Source organism: Macaca mulatta, chromosome 14 (assembly GCF_049350105.2).
Source record: "Macaca mulatta isolate MMU2019108-1 chromosome 14, T2T-MMU8v2.0, whole genome shotgun sequence".
In the NCBI taxonomy this organism is placed as follows: domain Eukaryota; kingdom Metazoa; phylum Chordata; class Mammalia; order Primates; family Cercopithecidae; genus Macaca; species Macaca mulatta.
In genome coordinates, this window is record NC_133419.1 from 16,384,989 (window position 1) to 16,409,571 (window position 24,583).

The 24,583-nt window shown below is 39.6% G+C and overlaps 2 protein-coding genes across 2 annotated transcripts in view; one reads left to right on the forward strand and one right to left on the reverse strand.

Moving 5' to 3' along the window:
- The window catches only part of OR5AP2 (olfactory receptor family 5 subfamily AP member 2), a 244,724-nt gene that overhangs the window by 76,928 nt on the left and 143,213 nt on the right, over positions 1-24,583 (forward strand). The gene's annotated exons all lie outside the window — the stretch shown is intronic.
- The window catches only part of FADS2B (fatty acid desaturase 2B), a 38,944-nt gene continuing 25,813 nt past the window's right edge, over positions 11,453-24,583 (reverse strand). The window contains exons 6-12 of the mRNA XM_015114172.3: positions 24,029-24,089; positions 18,180-18,256; positions 17,887-17,984; positions 16,799-16,895; positions 15,978-16,057; positions 13,446-13,571; positions 11,453-12,066 (exon numbers count right to left, since the gene is read on the reverse strand). Of these exons, the coding sequence (XP_014969658.3) occupies positions 12,015-12,066; positions 13,446-13,571; positions 15,978-16,057; positions 16,799-16,895; positions 17,887-17,984; positions 18,180-18,256; positions 24,029-24,089 (591 nt within the window). The 3' untranslated portion in view covers positions 11,453-12,014. The remainder of the gene's footprint in view (positions 12,067-13,445; positions 13,572-15,977; positions 16,058-16,798; positions 16,896-17,886; positions 17,985-18,179; positions 18,257-24,028; positions 24,090-24,583) is intronic.

Below are 24,583 nucleotides of genomic sequence, written 5' to 3' on the forward strand. Positions count from 1 at the left end.
GACACTTCTCAGTTACACACACTTGACCTCCAAAAATGCCCAACCACTAGGGCAGTCCATATAGTCCAATTTTCCTACCTTGGCTCATGAATGAGGTTGCCTGGTTGCTGTGGTGCCTACTTTTATCCCTGTGTCTCCTCTGCTGCCTTCTGAATAACAGTCTCTGGTTTGTCTATGGCCTCTGTGGGGAGCTGGGACATCTGGACAAAGCGGGCTGCCTAAATCAGGTGGGAGGCATCTCCCCTCTCAACTGGAGTCCCACTCCACACAGGCACAGAGATCCCAGATGAGCCCCCAAGTTTGTGAAACACATTCATCCATCCAAACCGAAGAATGGACTCGGAGACACAAACAACAGCAGAAACGAGTCTTTTAACGGTGGCCTTGGAAGATTGAGTGTCTGGTAGGCAGGCACACCTGGGGCAGTTCCAACAGGTAATTTATCTCCTAGCACACAAGTCCCTCCCCCAGTATGTCACTGGTTGAGTATTACGGGGTTACAATCTTACTGGACGTTGCCTAAGTTTCATTATCCCCCTTATTAGGTTATACCTTGGTCTCCTTCCCCACATAAGTTTCAGTTTCCCAATAATGAAACTTCACTTTTCTGGGCTGACCCATTCTCTATATTCTGTTTGCTTATTGTGACTTTTTAGGTGCATGAACTGTGTGGTTTGTCACATCTGCAGGCTGGCTGCCAGTACTTAGATTTATCATACCTTGAAAATGGACCATTTAAAATGTTTTTTTCACAGATGTGTTTATTAGGACTTACATACAGGACACTCTTGGACAGCAGCAGGAGAGCTCTAGAGATCCATGCTTCTTTCCATCTCTAAACTGCTTTTAAGCTAATTTTTTTGGCTTTTTTGTGTACTGTGTGCATGCAATGAGACTGCTTTTCTAGGTAAGTTCTCAGATACTCTCTGGGATGTTTAGATTTTCAGGGACACCTGCTCCTTCACTGGGCACCATGGCCTTAGCTCACCACCCAGCCTTCAGGGTTCAGGAAGTAGGCATATATATACCCTTAAGTAACCTTATGGGGGACCTGTAACGCAATAGTCCTCAGAGTTGTGTTACTCTCTTGCCATTAACTGTGGCAATATGCATGGAGTACTGTTAACCCAAGAAGCTCACCTGAAACTTTGGTGTCCAGAGTTTTTATTGGGACTTGATTATTTACTGACCACATGACTGATCTTTAAGATTCAAGGTACTCCTGGAGGTTCAGAATAATACCTCAGTCTCCAGTGCCTCTGGAGGTTTAAATCCAGAATATCCTAAAGACCCCATCAGAAATCACATTGTTAGACTGTCCAGTGGCCAAAGCTTCCAAGCAAATAAAGACATTCTTATTAGGCAGTACATTCCAGTGATTTAGAGATTGTCTCCCAGTAGCTGAGGGCAAAGGTGAGATTTGTCTTTAGGCAAGCTTCATTCTTCACTACATTTTCTCCCGCAGTACGTAACCTTTACTCACAGCCATATCTCAGGAATGCAAACTAAGACAAGTGCCACCATAGCTACAGTGGAAGCTTAGACATAAGGTCTTTATTTATGCGGCTGCATCACCTTCCACACAAAATAATAGTCCTTTCAGGAAGAAATAAAGGAGAATGAGTAGTGGATAGACAATCAATTATATTTTACTACAACAATGGAATACACATACAGAATAATAAATAAGTTCTTTGTCTTTCAGCTTGTGTAGTATTGTCTTCCCCGTATTATTTCTGTCCAAAAATGCTCTCTGCATGATGCCATATTTCTTCCATCAGAGTCTAGACTAATATTTTTAAAAAATGAAGTTAGCTGAGGCCAGGCACAGTGGCTCATGCCTGTAATCCCAGCATTTTGGGAGGCCAAGGTGGGTGGATCTCCTGAGGTCAGGAGTTTGAGACCAGCCTGGCCAACATGGTGAAACCCTGTCTCTACTGAAAATACAAAAATTAGCCAGATGCGGTGGTGCGCGCCTGTAATCCCAGCTACCTGGGAGGCTGAGGCTGAAGAATTGCTTGAACCTGTGAGGCAGAGGTTGCAGTGAGCCGAGATCGCACCATTGCACTCCAGCCTAGGTGACAGGGCAAGACTCCGTCTCAAAAAAATAAAATACAATGAATAAAATAAAATAAATAAATAAAGTTAGCAATCTTTGCTAATCACTGACTTCAAGTTTTGGTTGGAGATTTGAACTTCTGTTGTAATGTTTTGGATATAGTTACTGGACCCAGGAAGTCCTTATAGAACATGGACTGCTGTAATGGAATGTAGCTAGTAAGTTTTGTCATTAGTAGATACATTCGAATTTTCTATGTGTAGTCCTTGTTCATGAATTAAACAGCTATTTTAATTACCACCTAATACATTTCTGACACTTAACAGATGCTGGGAATACAATAATTAGCAGAAAAGTCATCCTTCTCTTAACAGAGATTTCATTTGAGTGTTTTTCATTTACACAGCTATGGTAGAATGAATTATATCCTGATCTGGGTGTCAGTTGAAAAACAATTTACTCTGAGCAGAAATCTACCATGGTATGGTAGATTATAAAAATGACCACAGATTGTTTTCTTTATTGCATTCACAGCATTAGGATGCGACGTACAACCTGCGTACTAAAGCTTTTCTGCAAACAATTTCTCTTCTTGACTCAAAGGTTTCATGACCTCCCTTTGAATTCCCATTGAGCTTCTGTAGTTTAAAGTATTCATCTGAACAAAATGAATAGTATGTCTTTTGTAAATAAATGATCACTGGCTAGGCTTTTAGGTCCACCTATTGCTAGATTATCTTTATCGAAGATAGAAATAGAAAATAATTGCAAAAAGGAGTTAGATGCAGTATAAAGAGGGTAGCTAACGATAGAAATAAGTGTTTTTTTAAGTGCCATAAAATGTAACAAATATGGGAATATAGGGTAGAAAAAATAGCCTGAATCGTAACAGGCTTTTTAAGGCAATGCATTTATTTTACGTTCATATTTTTGCAATAATTTGGACAGAATTTATAAAGGGCCTAATATGTATTGTTTTTGTCACTATCTTGTGACATATTGTGGCTTTGATTGTTTTTCTTAATTGGGAGGTTTAGAATAGGCCATGTTGAGGTAGTCAAGCTCAACTCATTTGAAGCCTGGAGTTTGAATTTTGTTTTGGACAGCATATTTATCTTCTGTGAATAAGCTTTTTTCTTACTTTGTAAATAAGCTATTTCTTTCTTTGTAAATAAGCCTTTCAACTACCACCCACCCCCATTTGGTCGCAGGCTGGGGTGAGGGTCAGGGCCTCTTGGCAAAAGGAGTAGGTTGGCAGGAATTGTAGGATTTAGCATAGTGGCTATTTACTGGCTAACATGATAGTGTCTTATATTTTAATATAAAGCTAAATACTATCTTTATATTTTAGTAAATATATTATCCTTATGTATTTAGTAAAATATTAGTAATATTTTAACAACTGATGCAGGTTAACTGGCTGAATATTATCTGTGCCTGTAGGACTAGTAGGAAAATCTGGACATGTGCTCTATCAGTGGTATAGACCAGAACTTTCCAACCCACATGCTGGGACATCTTAATTTGCTGAAATTTTGATCCCCTCCTCTCTCAGTTTAGTCAGGTGGGGACTGGGCCAGCCATAGTTTCCAGGTGGCCATTAGGGAGAATGAGGATCCTATTCCACTTACCCTTAATGTTTCACATAAACTTTACAATTTTATGTTTGTGGTATTTCAGAAAACTTGTTTTTCGCAGTATGCAAATATAAGATCTCTCTCTTGTGTTTTTTAAAACGATGAGAAGCTTTCAAACATTAGCAAAATAATCCTTTTAGGATACAGTGGCAACATATCCACTATACATTCGTCAGCCTGGATGTTTAGTTTCTTTTCGGTATGAACCCAACTCAATTTTTTCAAACTGAACAAAGTTGGTCAAACATGAAATTAAATGGGCTTGCATCTGTAATGCCTTCTCTCAGGATATGTCTTTGTTTATTAGCCATACCTCTAAACCACCTCCTCTCCCACCTTCTGCATCATACACTGTCTTATGCTTCCTGCTAGGTCTCGGCTAATCCTTTTTTATCACTACTGATCCCACTTTCTTCTCTCTCTTCTGCAGTGAAAACAGCTTTAAGATTCTCTGTCAAATCAAGTCTCCTTCTCTACTATTTTCCTCAGTGAACTCTCTGGGGTACTGATCCCGTTTTCTTCTCTCTCTTCTGCAGTGAAAACAGCTTTAAGATTCTCTGTCAAATCAAGTCTCCTTCTCTGCTATTTTCCTCAGTGAACTCTCTGGGGAGTATGCTCAAGTTGGTATCTTTTGTCCTTATTTTTCTTTTAGGATCCAGAAGGACATTTTCTCCAGTTGTCTGCTATGCGTCTTCATTTAGGTTTTCTTTTCATACCACAGACTCAAGATGCTTAAAAGCAGCCCTTCGCTTTTGCTTTACCTTCTACTTTTCTTCATCCTCTACTTTGCTGCCACCTACAATCCAAACTTTGGGGTGTCTTTGGGTTCCCCCGAATGTTTAATTCCTTACCGTGTTCTATGGATTCAGGATCCACAATGTGTCTCTATGTATTCCCTTACGTTGCATATTTTTACCATCAGCCAAGCTCCTTATCTCTCACCCAGGTTTCGCAATAGCAACTTCATTGATCTTCCCACCTCCACGCTATTCACTCTTCCAGTCTTTCCTTTCTGTGGTTTTAAGTTAGGTCTTCCCAGAGCTCAATTCCAATTAAACTATGCCCTGGCTCACAGGCCTTTGTACTTGCCTCTCATGATCTTGCCCATCAGGATCTCATGGCAGGTTTCTTTGTATTCTTCTCTATGGAACCTTCTGGTCTACCAAGCCAAGCACAAATTTTCAGCTAGAATTTTAGATTTTTTTTTTTCCCCAATATGAGCTCAATTCAATTCTAGGCTTATCTATCAGTGCTCTAATTAACTAACAAACTAATTATTACTAAAATATTCATTGAACACCCACTCTATGTCTCTATGCCAAACAATGGACCCCAGTTCATTGTTAGGGTAAAATGCTAAGGATTTTATAGTTAGGGGTACATTGCTAGGGATAAAATGGTGAATAACAGTATACAGAGTCACTGTTGTCGTGGAGTTTTCAGTCTCGTGGGTGGCACAGGCAGAGATCATTTGTATCAGTGAGGTGCACAGGGCATGAGAGCTTATAAAGGGAATATTAATTGGTAATTTAAATCTGGGATGAGTGTCCAGAGAAAACAATGCTTGTATAAGTAATAGAAGATTATTTCAAATGCTCAAAAAGCCAAGGCCAACCATACTTATGGAGGAATGAAATTTAAGTAATAGTGAGGAAACCACCTTGCAAACGGTTCTACAGTCACGCAGGCCTCCTACTCTGCTGTCTGAACACAAATTTGTTCCTGCCTCAGGGCCTTTGCACTTGCCTTTGATGATTCTGCTTCTCAGGATGTCATGGCAGTCTCCTTCAATATTCTCAGATTCCCCTCTCCCTGACCTCCAGAACTAATCTAGTCCCCTGCTTATCATTCTCTCTCACATCATCCTATTTATTTTCTTCAAATGTAATCATCTTGGTTTTTCTTCCATTTACTTGCTTATTGATTGCCTTCTGCACTAGACTATAAACTCCTAGAGGTGTGGCTTCTGACTCTTCATTCATATCACCTAGGTCAATGCCTGATATATGGTAAGTGCTCAATTAATGTTACAAATGAAAGAGAATAATAAAGATATATATGAAGGATCATGAAGATATCTATATATATCTCATATATATCTCTGTTATACCTCTCTATATTTTTATATATAGACATCTATTTATCTACTTACCTATCTCTCTAGATAGCTACATAGATATTTCTCTCTAGATCTCTCTCTGATATGAGAGGTAAGTAGATATATATGAGAATATAGGTATCTACATATATCTATATATGATATCTCTCTCTATATGAGAAGGTTTAATCTGTGGGGAGTTAATAATTGATTTTTCAGAAATGATAACTACATTATGTTTTCTTAGAGATGTGACTGCTACACAATTTTTCCCAATTTGTTTTTCAACGTTTATTTTAGATTCTGGGGTACATGTACAGGTTTGTTATAAAGGTGTATTGCGTGACGCTGTGGTTGTTGGGTGGCGTATTCTGTAGATGTCTATGAGGTCCGGTTGGTCAAGTGTCAAGTCTAAGTCTAGAATTTCCTTGTTAGTTTTCTGAATTTGTACCAATTCTTTATTGAAGAGGAAAAAGATACTTTGTTGTCTAAATTATTTGACGTTTAGTTTTAAAAGCACTCTCAGGACATTTACTTGAAGTACATACAAAATAAAATGGATTAATGGATATATTGAGAGATGAATAGATGAATAGACATGGGATGGAGGAAATTTAATGAAATAGTAATGTTGAAATCACGTGATGGCCATATAGATATTCACTATAAAATTATTTCAACATTGCTGTATTTTCAAACTTTCTTTTTTTTTTTTTTTGAGACGGAGTCTTTGCTCTGTCACCCAGGCTGGAGTGCAGTGGTGCGATCTTGGCTCACTACAAGCTCTGCCTCCTGGGTTCACACCATTCTTCTGCCAAAGCCTCCCGAGTAGCTGGGACTACAGGTGCCCGCTACCACGCCTGGCTAATTTTTTTGTATTTTTAGTAGAGATGGGGTTTCACTGTGTTAGCCAGGATGGTCTTGATCTCCTGACCTTGTGATCCGCCCATCTCAGCCTCCCAAAGTGCTGGGATTACAAGCGTGAGCCACCGCGCCTGGCCTCAAACTTTCATAAACAGTTCTGGGAAAGAAAACATAACCGAGTATATCTCTGCCTTCAATAGAGCTCGAGTTTAATTTCCTATGCATTGTGCACTTTTAGGATTGTACCAGAAGTGTCTCTGACTAGCAAGAAAGCAGACAAGATCATCCTTTATTTACACCGACTAGGCAACAAATATTATATTATACACCATTGGTAAGATTGCCAACAATAAGAATTGTGCACTCACATGGTTAATCAGAAGTTTGGATAACCAGAATCTCGGCTTTCTACTACCTGCCCCACAGCCTCTGAGATCTGCAGGCGGGTACCAGGGGATTAATTACAGTCAAAGGTGCAAGATGACTCATGGATGTTACTTGTTGCAACAGGAGAAATCATTTTTTCATTTGTGACTCATACGCCTCTCATAAGCCTCTGGGGAAAGGTACTCTGTCATTGTTAAAATGATTCAGTGTCTTTCCATCCCATAGGTCTCGGTGACTCTGTGGCCTTTCATGCTTTTTGTGGATTTAGGATGGGAAGAACTCTCATTATAGAACATCAGTAACTATAATGTGAATGGGTGTTGCCAGCTTATAAAACCATTCCATTTGTCTTACTTCACATAATTGTCACAATCATCCTATGATGCACATACGCCAGGAAATATTGTGCATCACACCTATACAAATGTGGGGATTGAGGTACAGAGCGTGTAAGTGACATGGCCAAGTTCACTGTAGGATACTAAGTTAATAAACTGAAATTAGAGTCTAGACTTCTGACTTCGAATCCAGGCACTCTTACTTGATGTCCAACTAAAAATGCCGGCAAATTCTCACTACCTAATTCTGTCAAGAAGAGTGAAGTTTTAGAGAAAACAGGATCAGGGAAAGTCATATGAAGATAGCTATAAAGAAGATGAATTTTTCCTGGCTTGAATTTATGCCACTTCCTTGTGATAGCTGTAAAGAAGATGAATTTTCCCTGGCTTGAATATATGCCACTTTCTTGTCTTTTACTTTGGATTTCCTGGCATGGGAATTAAAGAGCATTGACTGTGGAGTCAGATATTCCTGGGTCTGAAACTCTACTCTACCAGTTTCTACCTGCAACTTCAGGCAAATTGCTTGGCTTCCTTAAGCCTCAGGTTTTATATCTAAAAAAATGAAGTTAATTACAGTACCTATGCCCAATGGGCCTGTTTTGAAGATTAAATGGAATAATGCCCATGAAGGGTATATATCAGTACTTATTGATGGTAGATCCTTATAAATATTGGTGAGAATTTTATCTAGCAATCCTACTTCTGGATATTTATCAAAAAAATTGAAATCAGAATCTCAGAGATATATTAGCATTCTCATGTTCATTGCAACATCATTCACGATAGGCACAGTGAGGAGAGAATCTAAACGTCCATCAATGGGTAAATGAATTAAAGATGTGGTATATACATACAATGGGATATTATTCAGCTTTAAGAAAAAAGGAAATCTTATAATAGCAACAATATAAATTAACCTTAAAGGCTGTATGACTCTCTTTACATGAGGTATCTAAAATAGTCAAACTCACAGAAAGAAAAAATAGAATGGTGGTTGCTAGGGACTGGAGGAAGGGGAAATGGGAAGTGCCAATCAACAGGTATAAAATTTCAGTTATGCAAGAGGAATAATTTCTAGAGATCGACTTCGCAATATTGTGCCTATAGAAAACAATATTGTATTTTACACTTAAAAATGTTAATAGGATAGATGTCATAATAAGTGTTTTTACCATGATAAAATTAAAAAAAAATCAAAATTAGAATATGGAATTATTCTCATATATTTAATTAAATTTATCTATCTAATTGGAAGAAATTACATAAACATATTTTTGGAATCAGAAAATTCTTGCAATAAGAAAACGTTAAATGGTTTTCTAGGTAAACAGTATAAGCTTAAGGTACAGACATAAAAATGAAGGAGCAGGAGAAGTTTCTTTTGGTGAGCTGTTAAACAAAAGGATAGATTTCCATGAGAGAGGCCAAGGAGGACATTTTTTTCTGTAGCCTCTTAGAATTAGCATCCATCCATCCATTCATTTCTTTCTCCATTTAGCATATCTTTACTGAGTGTCTCTAACATGTCAAGAAATCCTTGCTTCATGGATATTGCAGGCTAGAAAGGGAGACAAACAAATTAACACACCACATAAATTAATGTAAAATTATATCCACTGTAATTGCTACAGAGTATATCACAGGAAGCCTTGACTTAGTGAGGAAGCACTCTGGGATAGTGGGTATAGCTATACTGAGACGTGATAATAGTGCTGAGATCTGAAAGTGAGTGGCAGATTGACCAAGTGAGATGGAGTGAGAGCAAGAGAGTTGACAAAATGGTTCAGCCATTGGGATCAGGAGCAAAGAGCCTGTGGCAGAAAAGAGTGTGAAGACCTGAAGAGAGCCAGTGGGCTGAAACAGAGATAGCAAGAGCCAGAGTGGTACAAGGTGGGTAGTGGCCATGGGGCAGTCTTGGGGTTTGGACTTTATTCCAAGAGTCATAGGAATCCATTGAAGAGTTTCAGATAGGGCTATAACATAACTGCCAGGAGTCACTTAGTGGAAAGAGACATGAGCCTGGTTGATGAAGCCACTTTCATTCCTATGCCTATAAAGTGGAGCCCTATAGCCTGAAGGTTAGAAATAAAATGACCTGCAGGATCAGTCATCTGAATTAACTCAGTGCTCAGTGGTATTCAAAGCTGTGAAAGCAGTAGGCTTTGGTTCTCCTCCTCTGGAAAGTGTATTGAATAAACAATAAAAATATGGCTAATGCTTCACCAAGTGTAAATGCCAGTCACCACAGGGTGAGAGAGAGACAACAGTTGAGATAGTGAATTCAGAAAAATGATGATTTTAATTAACTAACAACCTACTAAGCAAATTAAAATTTACCTTACTGATACATTTTCATTCTTACCTAGCACCTTTCCCCTACTGTGATCCTCCTTTTGGTGTTTACTATTCTCTTTCTTCTCTTTATCACGTTACTACATATTTATGAATCCTTAAACAACACATGGTTGAGTTTGTACATTTTTGTAAACCATAGAAATACAAAGGATCATAAGAGCCTACTGTGAACAACTATGCACAGACGAATTGAGTAACCTAGAATATATGGATAAATTCCTAGAAACATACAACCTACCAAGACTGAATCATGAAGAAAGAAAACCTGAACAGGTCAATAATGATTACAGTAAAGCAGTAATCAAAAACCTCCCAGCAAAGAAGAGCCCAGAATAGGATAGTCTAGCACCTTTTTTGAATTTTGAATTTTATTTATTTACTTATTTATTTGAGAGACAGAATCTCTTAAAAAAAAAAAAAAAACTCTAGTTGCTCAAAAAAATCTCTATGTTGCCCAAGTTGGTATTGAACATCTGGACTCAAGAGATCCTCCTGCCTTGGCCTCCCAAATGTTGAGATTACAAATGTGAGTCTGACCCAAGCACCTTTTTTGATTTCATGTTCCCTTATATGATCTGTCTAAATATCCCAACTTTCTTCAAAATACACAGTAATCAAGTATGTTTGGAGATTTACAAAGTGGGCTATTTTTAACACTGAGTGGGGAACACGTTTGAGATAGTAAATTTGCCCAAGGAGAGTCGAGTTGCTATTTCTAAGTAATCAGGAGAACAAGCAGTGCTTAAGAGTCTCTGGTTTGGACCAGGGGAGACAGAAAAAGCCAACCACTGAGCCCACTCCCACTTGTAACCCTGAACTGAGGCAGGAGAAATCATCTGAAATCCACCAGCAGGAGGAATATGGGCACTTGCCTGCCTATTATGAAGAGCCATGAAGTCAAAATAGTTTTTATTCTTTTCGTCTCCTCCCCAACTTTCCTATTTGATATTAGCCATTATCATTTTAATAATGCCTCTTCCTCCCAGACAACCAGTTTTTGTTTTCCTAACTTTGACATGTGTGGCTAAGTCCCCAGGAGCTATGAGTGATTTAATGTGTTATTTTCTAGTAGGGATTTAATTGAGAAACAAACAAAGCTAAAACAGTATTTTGCAGAGCTTGGAGTAAGGGAATGAATATATACTGGTACAATTTCAGGCAACAGCTAATCCAGTAGCACCGACTTGCTTGGAGCTGGGGAAGCAAGCTTGCATTATTGTGCTTTCTGCAGCTAAGGTAACCTTTAATAAAAGTTTAGACACTACAGATCAGCATGTTACTAAGAGTGTCCACTTATCCTTCTAGCACTAAAACCCTCTCTTGTGAGAGAGAAAGCCCTCTTGTTCTAAGACATGCTTACTTTGGTGTCAAACTTGAAAACTGCCTTATCAATGCCTGGAGTTTCCTTTAGAGAAAACAGAACTCTTTCTTTCATCCGGGTAACTCAATTACAAAGTACAGTAGTTCTGCATGGTGGGTAGGGAGTAGGCAACAAAATCTTATACTTAAAACACAGTCTATTCTTTAGTGAAACACAACACGTCTTTAAATACAGAACATTAACCTGCTTGATCTGTTGCTATTAGGACTAGATGTAGGAAGTTCTTTTAAGATATTTCATAGATATTTTAATTTGTCTACTTGGAAAGAAAATGTATATATACATTAATGACACATATGCAGTTACAATAATGAAGATCTGAAGTCAATATTGAAATATTTGAAGAAATTTTAATGTTAATTATATTCAGTTTTTAAAGAAAAAGAAGTTCACACATATGAAAAGAAATAAGTAAAAAACGTTTGTGCTTCAAGAGGAACTTCTTACACATATGATTCTTTTCTAAGAGCAATTGCACTAATTTCCAAAGTACCCTGTTAGATGGCTCTCTTGGCCAACTTCTCCCTTTGTCCACTTCATCCATAAAACTTTTGCCTGGTTCTTGTACTTCTGACCCTTGACTGAGATGATCTGACTAAGGTCTATTGGGAGGACTGAGTTTAAGGTTCTAGTGAAAAAACAAAAATTTTGGGCTCTGTTTCCCTTTTATAACCCTGGTCAATGTCATCTTGTGTTTCCTAGGTTGTTACTTGCAAAGAAGACTTTTAGGGAAGGGGTTATCACATGTGCTTGGGATTCATATTCCTAGAACAGCACAGTCAGGTATACCAATGGTGATAACTAATTCCCAGTTAAGCAGGGAAGAGCTCCTACACATGCACCAACCCTCATCAGAGATGCAATTACATGTGTATCAAGGCTACATTTGGCATCATGTTTCATAGTAAGCATCCACCCAGAGGGCTGCAGATTTCTTCAAGGCTCTGTGGAAGGAATAAACAAGATCATCAGGAGGTGAGACTGTAATGTTAAGAAAGCTCTTAAATGGAATTTGCTCCTCTGCCTGGTTCAGAACAATGTTGTCATTTTCAGCTACATCTGATAAATGTCATCCTCTGTTGACCAATTCTGTTGACTGAATTGTTTTTAGCAGGTGAATTCACCTTTCCTTTATGGAGAACATTGAGATTTTCTTTCATTTTATTCTTTTCTGAGCCTATATACCTGTAAATCCACCCATCCTATATTTATCTATCAACCCTATTTTATAATATGGAGGACATTTTTCTAGGCTCTGGTGGTACAGCAATGAGTAGGGTAGATGTGAGTCCTGTCCACATGAAATTCCTGGTCTAGCTTGGGAGATACATATTAAATAATTTATTACCCAATATGTTATTTGAATACAATTGTGATAAACTTCACAAATGAAGAGAACCAGGTGCTGCAAGAGCAGGCGACTAATTTAGTTTTAGGGTCAGAGGAGATGGACATGAGGAAAAGGCATTTGAATTGAGCCTTGGAGAAAGAATGGCAATTGACAAGATGATGTCAAGGGAGGTGGAGGTTTGGGGGAACATTCCAGGCAGAAGAAAAAGTGGCAAAAGGATAAGACAACTAGGGAAGGGAGTTTCACGGCAACTTAAGGTAGGCCAATTGCACTAATTTCTGGAGGAAATTATCTGGGGGACAGAGAAAGAGGAGTGTGGTGGAGAGTCTGAAGCTGGAGCACTGGTCAGGGATCAGATCAGATCAGGCCTGGCCTTGTTGGCCTCATTTGAGATGTTTGTTTTTTTTTTTTTTCAATCCTAAACTAAAGAGAAAGTTATTAAACCCAGATTACTGGTTGTTAATTTAACCAGCACAACATTCTTTAGGAAATTGTATGTGAATGCCTAAGGATAAGTATGGATTTTCAGTTTCTGCATGCCTCACTACTCTTAATTAATCACCCCAGCCTGAGCTGCACATTTATACCCCACTGGACCCTGCAGGCTTCTAAATTTGCAACACTGGACCAGATGATCTGACAGTTCCTCCCACTACTTAAATTCTAACACATGTAGGAAGCTCTGTGGGGGATAGAAAGGCAAATAATATACAGCCTTGATTTTAAGAAATTTGAAATTTAGTAGGACAGTAAAGCATTTTCACTAAGCTGTACCTATAGATAAAAGGTCAGCATTATCATTATTTTGTTGTTGTTGATACGGTTCCCTATGGTGCCGCGTATCCACACTGAGCACACAGGTGACCCTTAATAAATGATTGTTAAATGAATGATTCATAAGCCACTGAATAGTCTGGGGAGTGGCAGTAAAGACAAATGAGAGCTGTGAGCCAAGAGAAATTATGTTATTACCTGACAATATCTCCAAACGCCCTCAACATGGGTTTATTCACATACTGCAATCCATGCTTGGCACACAGTGACCTCACCAGAGGCGCCACTTTGTGATAATTATGGCGTGGCATTGTGGGGAACAGACTGGAGAAAGATACAAGGGATATAAAATTTAGACCTAAAGAAAAACTCTGAGTTTTCTTCCTTCTGTTACCAAATAAAACTATATCAGCAATGCAGACCCAACCTTGACCTTGCACAATACGGCTGTTCTGGGAAGTTAAAAACCTGCTGCCAAAATATCCTTATCTCTTTTTTTTTCTTTTTTTTTTCTTTTTTTTTTTTTTTTGAGACGGAGTCTCGCTCTGTCGCCCAGGCTGGAGTGCAGTGGCGCGATCTCGGCTCACTGCAAGCTCCGCCTCCCGGGTTCACGCCATTCTCCTGCCTCAGCCTCCCGAGTAGCTGGGACTACAGGCGCCCACAACCGCGCCCGGCTAATTTTTTGTATTTTTTTTTAGTAGAGACGGGGTTTCACCGTGGTCTCGATCGCCTGACCTTGTGATCCGCCCGCCTCGGCCTCCCAAAGTGCTGGGATTACAGGCGTGAGCCACCGCGCCCGGCCAAAATATCCTTATCTCTTAACACCTCTGCAAGCCAAGTGGGTGGTGAATGTTTGGGAAATGCTAACAAAGTAAATGTTATCTTCATTGAATATGTTTATATTTTGCCATGTCAAATGAAGGTATGGATTGTCTATCACTTTGAATTACCTAGGGGAGCTGAAGATACCCCTGTCCCCCATCTCTGTCTCTGTCTTTGTCTCTCTCTTTCTCTCTATCCATCTGATATGGTTTGACTGTACCCCCACCCAAATCTCAACTTGAATTGTATCTCCCATATTCCCACGTGTTGTGGGAGGGACCCAGGGGAAGGTAATTGAGTCATGGGGACCAGTCTTTCCCCTGCTATTCTCATGATAGTGAATAAGTCTCATGAGACCTGATGGGTTTATCAGGGGTTCCTGCTTTTCTTCTTCCTCATTTTCTCCTGCTTCTTCCTCATTTTCTTTTGCCACTGCCATGTAAGAAGTGCCTTTTGCCTCCCGCCATGATTCTGAGTCCTCCCCAGCCATCTGGAACTGTAATTCCAATTAAACGTCATTTTCTTCCCAGTCTCGGGTATGACTTTATCAGCAGTGTGAAAACAGACTAATACAGTAAATTGGAACTGGAAGTGGGATGTTGCTGAAAAGATACCTCAAAATGTGGAAATGACTTTGGAACTGGGTAACAGGCAGAGGTTGGAACGGTTTGGATGGCTCAGAATAAGACAGGAAAATGTGGGAAAGTTTGGAACTTCCTAGAGACTTATCGAATGGCTTTGCCCAAAATGCTGATAATGATATGGACAAAAAGGTCCAGGCTGAGGTGGTCTCAGATGAAGATGAGGAACTTATTGGGAACTGGAGTAAAGGTGACTCTTGTTATGTTTTAGCAAAGAGACTAGGCGGAGGTTCCCAAACACCATCTAACTCCTATCCCATGAATAGATGAATATTCAATAAGTTCTAGTCATGGCATATAGCAAAAAGTCCTGGGATAGGAATAAGGAGTGAGGAGATATGGATTTTTATTTAAGATTTTCCACTAATCACCCAGGTGACTTTCCTGGGTTTTAACTTAATCTTTGATAAAATGTGAATAATAGTCCTTCCTTGTTTTGCTGAGACTTTTAAGAACTAACATGAAGGAAAGGATGAGAAAATTAAATGAGCAGGTGTAAGAGCTCTTTCCTTCTCTGACTATCCAAAATATGGCTTAGGTAAAGAGGATGTGGACAGTCTCTCCCTTGAATATTCTGGAGATCAACTCTCCAAGTGTTACCATTTTCTCTTTATTTTATGGCCACCTAACTGACTCATTGGCAAAGTATTGCCAATACCATTTGAATATTGCGTCAGGGAATGGGTTTTATCATTGATTATTTTATAACTTCAGATCTAAAGAGATAGATATTTAAATTAAATTTCAACACAACTTGGTTACCCACTTCTCAAGCCTGCAGGTATCTGAAAATGGAATCACAGGCACTTTTCCAAGATTTCACTCTATTTACTCACAATCTTTCTTTCCTTCCTTCCTTCCTTCCTTCCTTCCTTCCTTCCTTCCTTCCTTCCTTCCTTCCTTCCTTCCTTTCTTCCTTCCTTCCTTCCTTCTTCTTTCTTTCTTTCCTTTCTTTCCTTCCTTCCTTTCTCTCTGTCTTGTTTTCTTTCTCTCTCCTTCCTTCCTTCCTTCCTTCCTTCCTTCCTTCCTTCCTTCCTTCCTTCCTTCCTTCCTTCCTTCCTTCGTTCCTTCCTTCCTTCCTTCTTTCCTTCCTTCCTTCCTTCCATCCTTCCTTCCCTTTCTTCCCCATCATTGCTAATAGAAAGATAGCAGCCTGTAGAAAATGCTGGTTCTCTGAGACCTTCAGCCTAGGGCCTGATCTGGATTATATATGGGGATGTTATAAGTGACTGCACTTGCCCTACTAAGGACTATTCTTGTTACTCACTGGTGCTCAATTTGGAAGTTCAGGTGCCCAGTGAACCAGTCATTGAAAAAGGACTGTTCAATATTACAGGTGGCCAAGACCTGCAAAGAAAAAGCTTATATTAGTTATAAATGAGCCCAAGTGTCAAACAAAGAAAATATTTGAGACCACCTTTGCAAAATTATGACAGTAAGATAAATCTGACATAGTTGACTACATCTTGCTTCTAATCTCCAAGCTGTCCTTTGTAATTCCTGGGTGTAGGCTAAGCTGACTTTGGGAGGAACTTATTTTGTAGTTTAACCTTAAAGCAAGGATGATAGTAGGCTTTCCCAAAACTAAACTGCTTTTGTATAACTAATAAAAGGCCATAACGTTAGGATTGTGAGAGGGGCCTGAATTCTGATAAGATGGAGGCATAGTTTCTATAATTCTTTACTGCTCAGGAGTCATGCGGCCAGAGGTGACAGGATTTGCGACTTTCCCAATTGTGCTTGTCGATAACATCACTATTATAGAACCTAAGATTAATTTTTTGAGATGTTTTTCAGACTGTCCCCACTTGGACCCATGCATGACTCATGACTTGATGGGTTCTGTGGCCCCACCCAAAGGTGGACTGGGAACATTCTCCACACCCCTATAATTTCTTCCCCAACTGTCAACTAGCACCCATTTCCTAGCCCTCTTCCCATCAAATTGTCCACTGATACAGTTTGCCTGTGTCCGCACTCAAATCTCATCTTGAATTGTAATCCCCATAATCCCCGTGTGTCAAGGGAGGGACCGGGTTCTAAATCAGTGTGGTTAGAAAGATTCTTCCCGAGGAACTCCATCATTACCTGAGTGCTGAGCCAGTCTCGGTTCTCCTCTGTGCTCATTCTCATTGGTATGTGGCTCATCTGGGTAACATATGCAATCCAAGGACTTTCAAGAAACCTTTTGGAGGAATAAAAGGAGGAAGTGATGACTGTTTAGGGTGTTTCAGTAGCAAGCACTGGGCTTGCATAACCCCTGGTAGAGCTGGTTGAGCACTGGAGGAAATGAAAGAGACTCAAAGTTTCCAGTAAAATGGTGATCTTTCTTTTTCTTCTCTGAAAGACCTTTATATCAAGAGATGACACACTAAGCATTCAGCCACATGACTGCCAAATGTATGGGAGCAGAACTTCTAAAGTTTTCTGTAGCTCTAGTGCAAAGATCAAATTTAAGGGCACATGCAAACTGGTTGACAGCCTGGGCTTTGTTGTCAGATAAGAGCTGGATTCAAGTTCTGTTTCGGCACTGGCCTTGGCTCTTACTTGCTCTTACATGCCCTTGGGCCTATGATTTAATCTCCTTAAACTTCAGTTCCTTTAGCAGAAAAATGAGCATGATACTATCTACACTGCAGCATTGTGTGAGGATTACATCAAATAAGATAAAGCATGTAAAGCCTTTAACAAAGTGTCTGATGCATAGTAGCTATCATTATTCTTATAATTATTTAGGACTTAGAATAACTTGACAACAGAATGAGGGAGGATTACATTGGAAAATTGGGAGGACTATTCAAACAAAAAATGCATTGGGAAAACCTCTAGTCATAAAATAACTTAAAAAAAAAATTCCTTCCCTGTCATTCTTTGGTAGGGATTTCTATGTGTACCTAGATTACAGTTTTAAGGATTTAGGATTCAATTGAAATGCTTCCTTTAAGAATCCAGGACGTGGGTAAAAATGGGGATTGGGCAAATTTTTTTTGCAAAGGGCTCGTCTTATTCAACTATTTGAACTAATTTTTTTCACATTTGCTTAAAAACACCTCAGCTGCAAGAAATGGGGCATGATGTCATAATCTAATCTGTTTTAAAACTGATGACAAATAGCTCTGATGGGGAAGGATCTGACGAGGATCATTTGGATTACCAAAATAAAATAGTATTCTTACTTGACCAAATAGATGAGCAACACAGTCCCAAAGATTCCATAGTATGGGCCAAATGTGATGAAATATCGGATGTAAAAGCTGCTAACCCAGGCGATGTCCTGCAGAGAAAAGCACTTGAAAGTTATACACCCTGAACATGATTTCATTTCTGCTTCATTGGCTTGGGGTCCCTTCACGTTCTGGCTGAATCTTATGCCTTGTTATTCAAGGAAGCTATATCTGGAGAGGACACAGCATTTTCATTTTCCCTCTTCTACTTGGTCTAGTTTCAGAGAATGAGCCACATTACTCACCACCCAATATCTTCGAAGGTACATCACTTGCATAGATTGCAGGTTGAAATATACTGGCATAAGGAGTGGGAGCCCAACTGAAATAGAACAAAAAATGATGCTGAATAAATAAACAGAATGTGTTCATGTGTATTTAATGTTTAGCTCCCACGTAGAAGTGAGAACATGCAGTGTTGGGTTTTCTGTTCCTGCGTTAGTTCACCTAGGATAATGGCCTCCATCTCCATCCATATTGCTGCAAAGGACATTATCTTATTCTTTTGAATGGATGTGTAGTATTCCATGGTGTATACATACCACATTTTATCTAAGCAGTCTACCATTGATGTGCCTTTAGGCTGATTCCGTGTCTTAGCTATTGTGAGTAGTGATGCCTCCTGAGACACACAATTTATCTGTATAACAAACGTGCACATGTACCCTTGAAACTAAAATAAAAGTAAAAAGAGGAAAATCACCTGTAATCTTACTACCCAAATATTACCATAAACATTTTGAATATAGATATATTAATATATGTTCTAAAAATTGCTATTATGCTACCTATAGTACTGTTTGGTACACTACCTTTAAAAATAAAGCATATCCTGACCATCTTCCCATTTCTCTAAATATTTTCCAGCATCCTTTTTTTTTTATTATACTTTAAGTTCTGGAATACATGTGCAGAACGTGCAGGTTTGTTACATAGGTCTACACGTGCCTTGGTGGTTTACTGCACCCATCAACCCATCATCTATCTACATTAGGTTGTTCTCCTAATGTTATTCCTCCTCTAACCCCCAACCCACCAACAGCCCCTGGTGTGTGATGTTCCCCTTCCTGTGTCCGTGTGTTCTCATTGTTTAACTCCCACTTATGAGTGAGAACATGCGGTGTTTGGTTTTCTGTTCCTGTGTTAGTTTGCTGAGAATGATGGTTTCCCGCTTCATCCATGTCCCTGCAAAGGACATGAACTCATCCATTTTTATGACTGCATAGCTTTCCACGGTATATATGTGCCACATTTTCTTTATTCAGTCTAACATTAATGGGCATTTGGGTTGGTTCCAAGTCTTTGCTATTGTGAATAGTGTTGCAATAAACATATGTGTGCATGTGTCTTTATAGCAGAATGATTTATAATCCTTTGGGTATATCCCCAGTAATGGGATTGCTGGGTCAAATGGTATTTCTGGTTCTACATCCTTGAGGAATCACCACACTGTCTTCCACAATGATTGAGCTAATTTACACTCCCACCAACAGTATAAAAGCATTTCTATTTCTCCACATCCTCTCCAGCATCTGTTTTTTCCTGCCTTTTTAATGATCACCATTCTAACTGGCATGAGATGGTATCATATTGTGGTTTTCATTTACATTTCTCTAATGACCAGTGATTATGAGTTTTTTTTCATATGTTTGTTGGCTGCATAAATGTCTTCTTTTGAGAAGTGTCTGTTCATATCCTTTGCCCACTTTTTGATGGGGTTGCTTGTTTTTTTCTTGTAAATTTGTTTAAGTTCCTTATAGATTCTGGATATTAGCCCCTTGTCAGATGGCTAGATTAAATAAATTTTCTCCCATTCTGTAGGTTGCCTGTTCACTCTGATGATAGTTTCTTTTGCTCTGCAGATGCTCTTTAGTTTAATTAGATCCCATTTGTCTATTTTGGCTTTTGTTGCCATAGCTTTTGGTGTTTTAGTCATGAAGTCTTTGCCCATGCCTATGTCCTGAATTGTTTTGCCTAGGTTTTCCTCTAGGGTATTTATGGTTTTAGGTCTTATGTTTAAGTCTTTAGTCCATCTTGAGTTAATTTTTTATAAGGTATAAGGAAGGGGTCTAGTTTCAGTTTTCTGCATATGGCTAGTCAGTTTTCCCAACACCATTTATCAAATAGGGAATCCTTTCCCCACTGCTTGTTTTTGTCAGGTTTGTCAAAGATCAGAAGGTTGTAGATGTGTGGCATTATTTCTTAGGCCTCTATTCTGTTCCATTGGTCTATATATCTGTTTTGGTACCAGTACCACGCTGTTTTGGTTACTGTAGTATAGTTTGGTATACTTGTAGTATAGTTTGAAGTCAGGTAGCATGATACCTTCAGTTTTGTTCTTTTTGCTTAGGATTGTCTTGGCTATATGGGCTTTTTTTTTTGGTTCCGTATGAAATTTAAAGTAGTTTTTTCTAATTCTGTGAAGAAAGTCAATGGTACCTTGATGGGGATAGCATTGAATCTACACATTACTTTGGGCAATATGGCCATTTTTATGATATTGATTCTTCCTATTCTTGAGCATGGTATATTTTTACATTTGTTTGTGTCCTTCTTTATTTCCTTGAGCAGTGCTTTGTAGTTCTACTTGAAATGATCCTTTATGTTCCTTGTAAGTTGTATTCCTAGGTATTTTCTTATCTTTGTAACAGTTGTGAATGAGAGTTCACTCATGATTTGGCTTTCTGTTTGTCTATTATTGGTGTATAGGAATGCTTGTGGTTTTTGTATATTGATTTTGTATCCTGAGACTTTGCTGAAGTCGCTTATCAGTTTAAGGAGATTTTGGGCTGAGATGATGGGGTTTTCTAAGTATACAATCATGTCATCTGCAAACAGAGACAATTTGACTTCCTCTGTTCCTATTTGAATATGCTTTATTTCTTTCTCTTGCTTGAATGCCCTGGCCAGAAACTTCCAATACTATGTTAAATAGGAGTGGTGAGAGAGGTTGTCTTGTGCCAGTTTTCAAAGGGAATGCTTCCAGCTTTTGCCCATTCAGTATGATATTGGCTGTGTGTTTGTCGTTAATATCTCTTATTATTTTGAGATACTTTCCATTAATACCTAGATTATTGAGAGTTTTTTTTAGCATAAAGGGGTGTTGAATTTTACTGAAGACCTTTTCTGCATCAATTGAGACAGTCATGTGGTTTTTGTCATTGGTTCTGCTTATGTGATGGATTACATTTATTTATTTGTGTATGTTGAACCAGCCTTGAATTCCAACTTAATTGTGGTGAATAAGCTTTTTGATGTGCTGCTGGATTTGGTTTGCCAGTATTTTAGTAAGGATTTTCGCATTGATGTTCATCAGGGGTACTGGCCTAAAATCTCATTTTGTTGTTCTGTCTCTCCCTGTTTTTGGTATTAGGATGATCCAGCATCTGTTTTGTGATTACTGTGTTGTATTTTTATAACGTACTTAATACATTTATTTAATAAATCCAGTAAATGTATTAATTTAAAAATGTGACCCCAGTGCAAGTGAGCAGGAGTCTATCTCCTTAATGCAGCATTCCTGGAATGCTGGCCCCAAGGAAAGATGCAAGTGGAGATCCACAGCCCCATCCTGGACTGCAATGGACATTTCAAGTCTAAAAGACGGGGCTAAGAATTAGATCAGTAGCTCCAGGTTCAAGCTGCCTCAAAGAAGCTAGGAAAGCTTGGGAGATTTGAGTCATTTTTGAGGAAGGCATCCCTGAACAGCTTCTGCTACCAGCTTTCAAGTGTTTTCAAGTTCCTTGGAGTCCTTCAGTCTCCCTGGATCTTTGGGATTTAGCCCCATTATAGTGTGTTGAGGTGTCAGAGATGAAGAAGGTATACTCGTTTCCTGGTCAGAGTTATTTACCTGCCTTTCCCCCAGCATCACTGAGGCTTCCCAGGCACAGAGGATCCTTAAGGAGATCCTCTGGCTTTTGACAAAGGCTGTCTGCCTGGTCAAACTTTGGTTAGGATCCTTTGAGCCCTCTTCTCAACTAGGCCTCATCCTTGGCCTACGAGAATTGCAGACTCTCAGCACAAATGATTTCATCCACTCTCCACACGAAGAAACTTGAACGAACGCTAGCATAGTTCCTCAAAGCTCAAGGCTATCTCTCTGGGATAATCCCAGCATCCTTGAAGTTTTTACCTGAGAAAGCTCAGGGCTGCCAAAATAATTTACTGTTTATTCTGGCCAGTGTCTGACTATAGGCACCTGACACCCCTTTTTATAGAGCATTTACTTTAGGACACTGACAATTATAAATCCTTTGTGTCTTCTTTTGAGATGTAGCTTCTACACTCCAGAAATGTATTTCTCAAGGGCCTGGTAACAATCCCTTTGAAATGTAGTCATCAAGAAGGATAGGGCTCTTATCCGTCAGTCTGTTTGGGAGGATAGGAGCCTACCTTTAATAAGTACCAGTTAGCAGACACAGACAGTCTGGACAAATCTTACCAACCAGCTCCTCCACCCCCACCCCATCTCCCAGTGTCTTTCAGTACTTTTCCTTTAGCATGCTCCAGCATTTAAAAAGCCTCTCTCTCACTTTTGCGTCAGGAGAATTAAGCTCGGTTTATGGTGAAATCTCTCTCCCCTAGTGCGATAGCCTGAATAGGATTTGTCTTGCTGCCTTTAACAACTGTCTGGTTTTGTTTCTTTTTGACAGTTTGAGCACGACTCATTTGTACCCGAGATGTTAAGCTAGCATTTGCTGGGAAAGGCCACAATAAAGCAGCTCTTGGTGGTGGTAGGGTGGTTTGTGAAGTGGCCATTTTGCAGTGAATTCACACCATTCCCTCATTTCTCATAAGGTAAGGGGATATTGTCCCACTTCAGACAGGGGAGGTAAACACATGTTTCTCAGGAGAGTTCAGAGAAGAAACTCCAGCAGGGTTTTCTTTTGCAGACACACATCTAGTCAGGCTGGGAATCAGCTACCTTTTAAAAATGGGGCACCAATGTCCTCATTCCTCTTTTAGGTTTTGCAAGAGCAGCGGGGCAGGTGACGAGTGCAGGATGGGGAAGGCTGAATTCCCACTGTAGAGGATCCAGCAGTGATGGTCGACCTCACACTTCAAAAAATTTGCCCCCTGCTATCTTCCTCTGACATGATAGGGGTGGCCATTTGTGGCCTACATGTGGGCAAGTCAGATCATCGCAACTATGTTTCTCAAGCCCAGCACTGCTGACAATTTGGGTGAGATGATTATTTTTATGAGGGGCTTCCTTTGCATCGCAGAATGTTTAGCAGCATCCCTGGCTTCTATCCACTGACTGCCAATACCTTCCCTCCTCCTCTGTTGCCATAACCAAAAAAATGTCTTTTGACATTGCCCCTGGGAGGCAAAATTGCTCTGGTTGAGAACAACTGGACTACAGGAAATGTTTGGTTCTTTCCCTGATTTTGGTTTATTCCCCAGATACATGTTTTAGTTGGGCAGATTTGGGGGTTTCTTGAAAGCTTTTTTTGTGAGCTGCTATGAGTTTGATATTGGTTAAGAGCAGTCTTTGCTTATGATGTTCTTTTACTGGTATCAGATTTACGCAGCTACCTGTATTTTCCTTCAAACTTGACCCACATGCCCACACTCAGATATATATGTCTCATGCCTTCCCACAGCTATATGCAGGTCATGGGAGCAGACAGCTTTCTTCCACACAAGAGCACTGCAGGTGCCCTTTGTTCCCCGGCCTCTCCATTTCTGGTGTCACACTGTCAATGCTTCAGATTTATCTCCCCATCTCTACTTCCTCCCTACCCAAACACCATTATTCTTTTCTCTTGATAGATGTTTGGTCTTTCCAGAATGACAGTCCTAGATGCAGGTCCCTTGACTGGGAGCCTGGCTTCCCTCCCTCATTGGGTATCTCCCTCCTTCCCCATCCAACTCTCAGAGTGATGAGGTGCTGTTTAAAAAGGCTGTTTATTTTTCCATCTCCCTTTGCAGCTTTCCACCCCAGGGAGTCTGAAATAAGACATGCTGCTTTGCTCAATAGCAATAGGACGTGGGCTGGTCTCTGTGAGAGCATTCCAATTATGACTTCTGCCTTGACAAGTACTTGCTTCAAGGAAATGGGATATAAGGAATGTGGCTCTGGGAGACTCACCCATGTAGAAGTACAGGTGCTGCTTTTCATAGTTGATGTATTTGATTTTCTTCTTGCCGTACTGAATGGAGAGAGAATAAAACAAAAATAAGAGACCATACTTCTGGTCATCACACTCAAGGATGCATGTGTATGTGTGTGTGTGTATGTGTGTGTGTGCACATGCTTGTGTGTGTGTGTGTCTAAAATCGTTATGGAAAGAGCCATCTGATCAGTGTTCATTAGCTTTCAAGTCTGAGGCACTAGAAGAACCAGAACCAGGATGGGAGGAAGAAATATTGTGGCGTCGTCTTGCTTTCATTATATGTGGGTAATTCTATCACAAATGGAATATTCCACTGGACTGTGGGAATCGTATCATTTTTTTGTTCCTGTGGGAATCATTTTGAATTTTTTTTCTCTTTATGTGAGGTGGAATGCTCACTGAAATGGGACATTTCTGAGTTTTTCTTGTGCTTCTTCAACTATGGCATTTAGGATTCTGCTCCATATTCATTCATTCATCCAACAGATGTGTGATTGATTCATCACAGTCAAGAATTTTCTTTTAAATTC